This window comes from Nelumbo nucifera, chromosome 4 (assembly GCF_055504915.1).
Source record: "Nelumbo nucifera cultivar China Antique chromosome 4, China Antique-T2T, whole genome shotgun sequence".
Lineage (NCBI taxonomy): Eukaryota > Viridiplantae > Streptophyta > Magnoliopsida > Proteales > Nelumbonaceae > Nelumbo > Nelumbo nucifera.
The window spans coordinates 80,648,356-80,653,936 of NC_142652.1; the positions used below are offsets into that span (position 1 = coordinate 80,648,356).

At 36.8% G+C, this 5,581-nt stretch overlaps 1 protein-coding gene across 9 annotated transcripts; it reads left to right on the forward strand.

Moving 5' to 3' along the window:
- Positions 1 to 240: 240 nt before the first annotated feature.
- On the forward strand, positions 241 to 5,352 carry LOC104606218 (putative apyrase 6). 9 transcript variants are annotated; one of them, XM_088902845.1, is made up of 4 exons: positions 241 to 947; positions 2,371 to 2,511; positions 4,461 to 4,657; positions 4,985 to 5,352. In XM_088902845.1, exons 1-4 carry the CDS (start codon positions 936 to 938, stop codon positions 5,025 to 5,027), a joined length of 393 nt encoding a protein of 130 aa, XP_088758971.1. In that variant the 5' UTR covers positions 241 to 935; the 3' UTR covers positions 5,028 to 5,352. The 9 variants fall into 9 exon arrangements, 3 of the variants coding, with proteins under 3 accessions (XP_088758971.1, XP_010269617.1, XP_010269618.1); XM_010271315.3 differs by having other exon boundaries at positions 249 to 947; positions 4,904 to 5,352; XM_010271316.3 differs by having other exon boundaries at positions 262 to 947; positions 4,861 to 5,352.
- The last annotated feature ends 229 nt before the right edge of the window (positions 5,353 to 5,581 follow it).

The window sequence follows — 5,581 nt, forward strand, 5'->3', positions numbered from 1 at the left end:
AAAATATGATACAAATTTATAAGAAAATAAAAAATATTATATATATATATATAAAATAATCACTTCCAGCTCTTAATCAGTTCAGGATGGACACGCAAGAACCGGAATCAACTCAACTATTAATTGGAACAAAATCATGGAACCAGTACCACTATAATAGGTTTAGGTCCATCGGATAGGCCTGGCTAGGGGTGCCAATGGACCAGATTCGGGTTGGACCCCGTCCAAATCGCATTTAGATTGAACGGTCCATACTTTTGCCTCGGATTGGACTGGTCCGCATAATTTTGGTCCTAAGTAATTGGTGGACCGAAATGGACGAGGCCGATTTGTTCACAAACCGTCTGAGGATCGAGTTTATTTCGGACTCCACCTCTCCAATTCTCCAACCAACCTATTGACTTATGGTTTCTCCAAGCGAACTCCATCTCTCCAAATTTCCAATGGTTTTTTCTTATGATTTTCTCAATCAGCGACGTGTACTGGACCTAGGGTTTTTCCAATGGTTCTCTCTCCAACCTACTGAGGATCGATTTCCATCGGTTTGCTTGAGCTGCGTGTACAACATTTCTCACCAGCATCTGTTTCTCACTGGCGTCTATCTCTCTCTGAGTCTCTGGCGTCTATCAATCGTTGAAATAGATATATACCGCCCCTTAGTTGGTTTCCTTGAGTTCTAGCCATCATTTTTTTTCTGAGCTTCGTGCATAGACTTTCACGGAAGTTCTCTTTCGAGCCTCCTTTGCAACTCCATTTTCTTCAACGAGCTCCAAATGTGTTCATAGGGAGAGAGTTCTCAATAATCATATTTTTTATCTGATATTCGGAAGTGGGATTTCTTTGTTATGTTCATTTTCTCCCCAAGAGTTCTCTATCGTTGATAGGGGCAGAAGAACTTTTTGAGTTCCTGAATCTTCAGCCGGAAAGCCAATTGAATGTTGAACAAAGTAAGGATGTTATAATTCCTTTTTTCTTTTTGTTAAAAGCCCTAATTTATCTTAGACTTGAGCTATTTCTTCATTTCTTTTTCTTTTTATGGGCATGAGAGAATGAGAAAGATTATATATTATTTTATCATTAGCCGCTGATAAAGAAAATTTTATGTTTGGTTTTATAATGAACCAGATCCAGTAAGAGATGAAATTACTATATTTTTAACCATTCCAAACTTGTCTTAGATGGCATGCAAATTTCCATTTCATTTACAAGGAACCAATTTCTCCTTTCCTTATTTGTCTTCTCCTCAGCCCCACCCTCCCTTTTCCACTTTCGTCTGTTTATCTTCTTTCTCCCATGATTTTCTATAGGCACAACTGCAAATGAAACTGGCATATCATGTCTTGAGGGATGATATGTGAACAGAGGGAAGTGGACAGAATAACCATCTATCAATAATGGAGAAAGGAATTAAAAGAAAAATAGGAAACTTGTCTACTAGGTACTAGCCATGTTGTTTTCCATTGCATTAATTTGAAACCACAAGTTATACCGCATAAAACAAAATCATGTATGAGAAAATCATAACTTCTCAGAAAACCCCATTTTTCTTTGATGTTGTATCTTTAAGCCAGGTAGCGTCAATTTTATATATTTGTGAAAATGTTAATATATTTCTGCATTTTTTTTATATTTTTCGTGTTTTATGTAAATTTTAAAGTTTTATTTAATTTGGACCGGATTGTGTCCAATCCGATCCATTTGCATTTCATTTGGACCGGATTGGATCCGATTTGTATGGGATTTGGACCAGATTTAGTCCGGTCCATTTTTAAATTGACCAATGATGGACTGAATCGGATTGGACCAAATCTAGTCCAATTAACACTCCTAAGCCTGGCCAACTGACATCCCTAATTATACCCCATCCTTTTGTCCACCCTACTCTTATTCTATGAGCAGGTTCCTCCTCCGATCCTCTCTTGTCATAAATTATTGAATCAAGGTAAGAAAAAAAACTCACATTGAGTTATCTTTTAGTCTCCAATCCAAATTGTACCCTAATTTATACAGCCATTGTTACTGAATTTGCATGCAAGATTCTTTTTTAGTATTACTTACTTTAAAGTTTAAACCTCTTGTTTGTAACGCATTTGTTCATAGGGCTTAGTTTGAAAAATTTTCCATTAAGGCTGCGTTTGGTTGGAGTATAAATATGAACAGTTGCAAATTTGTACTCTGATTCAGATTTGCATCCGTTTGGTAAGATTTTAAAATATATGCCTATTTTCGATGCAAAAATGTGCATAGACCAAGATTTGCATCGAAAATAGGTGAAAATATTGCTTTATAAAAAAGGAAGAAAAATTTGCCACAATTTTGGTCGAAGTAAATAAGCAGGTTTCGACTGTTTTCTCTTTGAGCGTCCGATAGAGAAGAGAAAGGTTCTGCGTCTGCGATAGAGGTATAGATCTGAACTCCAAATCCATCTTCGAGCGTTCGATAGAGAAGAGAAAGGTTCTGCGTCTGCAACAGAGGTATCGATCTGAACTCCAAATCCATCCATCTGCCGAGGTAATGAGAGATCTAAACTCTCATTTCAGTTTTCTTTTCGTTTTTATGTCACTTCCCTCGTCGGAAGAGAGATCTAAACTCCAAATCCATCGATTTGCCTCAATACTCCCATCTCACTTTCTATCTGCAGGTATTTCCTGTATGCAAACTGAATAGTTCTGTAATATATTCACATGCTATTTTAACATTGCTTGATGAGCAGCGGTTCTTTTCATTCTATACACCATGTTTTTTAAAAACGAACCGGTCAGGGTCCGGTTACTGGTTCGAACGGTCCGACTGTTCGACTCAAACGGCTGGCCTATCGTGACAAAAAAAATAAAAAAATTTTAAAAAATTGGAAAACAGTCAAAACCATTCGAATGGTTCGAATGGTTAACAGGCCGGTTCAGCGGTTTGCTGACCAAAATCAATGGTTTTGAGGGAAAAAAGCAGTTTTGGAGGAAAACGGAACCAGTCAGGTGACCGGTTCCCGGTTTTTCCGGTCTGACCGTCCGGTCCGGTCCGGTTTTAAAAATAGTGCTATACACTCTTTTTCTTGGTATTCTATACTCTTCTTGTTAGGACCCGATAACATATGGAGGTTTGAAATTTTTTTGGTAATTACAGAGCAATTGCCGATTTTTTTTTATTAAGTTAGAATGCATTTCAACTTTTGTTTACTTTATCTGTTTATTTGTTCTTGGAGATGAGGAGGTCTGGGTTGATATTGGCATTACCATTTTTCTTGTTGAGTTTTAAATGCTGTTTTATCTTATTGAATTGATTAATTTAAGTTTCATTCTATAATAATGCAACACCTAGGAAATGGTTTACAGAATAATAAGTTTCATCACATCATATCAGTTTCTCTTTTATTTTTTTTTCTTTTTATTTTATTTGGCAATGTTGTGGTGTGATTGGTTGTGTTCTATGTTATCTAGATTAGGCTTCTATTTTAGATTTACTGGATAAATCTAGGAAGAATAGAGGTTGTTGCTGGGACAACTATTCTGACTTTTTATATGCAGAACAGAGGTTGCTGCACTTGCACCTGCACCTGTAAAACAAACACCAAACCCCAAGGGAAATGGGAGGAAAGAATGGCTTGTTATCTCACACCTCACATCACAATTCTCTCTTTGATTTTGGTGAAGCCTGAACCTCTGAAGGTTGTTTTGTTACAACAGTCTGACTCGAGCCAAACCCTCTTCCCACATTCAATTCATCTCCACACAATTTTTAGCTTAGCTAGCCGACCATCTTCACAAATACAACAACGGGTCCAGAATCACACTTCACATTTACATTTTCAATTTGTTTATTTTTATTTTTATTTTTGTAATGTATTGTTGTATTAGTTGGGGGGCGAGTGAAACAGTAAAAAAAGTTGCATCGTTTGCCAGGTTGGCTCCATTAATAGGGGGGTGAGGGGAAGAGTAAAATGATTCTTGGGAGAATGATACCCAATATAAATGATTCTTGCGTACTCCTTGCCTCGCTAGGACATCTTCCATACTGCTTGCTGATTGTTGAGTCCACTCAAAAACTGTCCTCAATTCTGTGGCCAAATATATCACCTCCCTTAAAGATGTGACTGTATGTCCAAGGGCCCATGCTATATTGTGTTGGAACGAACTATTGCAAAACCACCCTAACCCCCTTCCACACTATGTCTCTATATTAGAGATTTATTGTATGATACACCCTAATATGGTGTGGACATGGGTGATTGGTTCTCTGTGGATTCCTTACCCTACTGCCAGGTTATCAACAATTTCACATATGGAGTTTAAAAATAAAATTTCATATATGGAGTTTAAATATGTTTGTAAGAATTACCATATTGGCTATGTATAGTCAATGACTCAATGCCTTTTAAAAATATATTCTTCCTGTTGGTAGTATTGTGCTATTACTTGGTTATATGATTTCTAAGCCTCCATTTCTTTTTTGCTTTTGCTTGACAGTTCTTCAGACTGCCTGAAATAGCATTCCTATGCAATCTGATGTTGACTGGACAACAATTTTGTGAAGAAGATTGGTCAACACTCAAAAAGAAATACAGTAGCCTTTCTGAGGATGATTTGGTGCGATATTGCTTCTCTTCATTTTATATTGTGGCTCTACTGCATGATACTCTTGGAATTTCATTGGATGATGAAAGGTATTTCCTTTTATGCTTTCTGCCACTTCCTTCCAAGATCATTCTATGATTATATCATGATCATCATCAATGTTTTCAAAACGTCAGTGACCACAGGCAGTTGAGCTGTTCAGACTGGAAACCGATGATCATTCTGGAATTTCAATCTTTTATTTTACATGTCTGAAATTCTTGGGTTGATCATTTCTTTCTTTCTTTTTTAGGCTGATGTGGATATATTGAATTTATTACTGCAACCATGCATAGGCACAAGCTAGAAAGAGACAAACATCTATATAAAGCTTTCCAACATTTTGATAAAGATCAGAGAGGATACATTTGTGACAGGATGCCCGGGCTGCTAATTCTATGCCGTTTGGAAGCTCCATAGTTTCTATTCAAAAAGAATAGTCGTAGTTGGCGTGAAGAGGAGAGAGAAACTGGCTTACTTGATAGAAGAGACCGTTGTATTTGTATTGATGGTGGGAGTAGTTGGTTGTTTTTATGTTGTTATTTTTTACTAAGATGCCCATTGTATGCTCGGGCAGCTTGTTTTTTTATATGGGTGAATCTCTTAAATTACCCCTACTATTTAGCGTAATGACACGTAGTATCCCTATTGTTTAGCTATTGTTTTGCGGTATCTCTAAGTTTTCTGATAATTGTCATTGTCGTTAAGTGCTAATGGAATGAATCTAAATGTCAAATTTACCTTTTATTATTTATCAAATTTTCAAAATAAAATCCAAAAAACCCTTGGTTTCCAAGTTTTTTCAAAGCTTTACTTGATACCAACTGTCACCGGGGCTATTCAACGAGGCCCTAGTTTTCTGTTGGAAGTTGCAGCGGTCCCAGTAGCAAGAAGAGTTACCTTGGGTGTATGAATCTTAATGCTCTTATCTTTCAAGAAATAAGACAATAAGAGAAGTTAAGCAAGCTTCTGCT

Coding starts and splice junctions, on each gene's coding strand:
- LOC104606218 (XM_010271315.3), top strand. Junction 2,512..4,460: donor AAATCCATCCATCTGCCGAG/GTAATGAGAGAT, acceptor TTTGCTTGACAG/TTCTTCAGACTGCCTGAAAT. Junction 4,658..4,903: donor ATTTCATTGGATGATGAAAG/GTATTTCCTTTT, acceptor AACCATGCATAG/GCACAAGCTAGAAAGAGACA.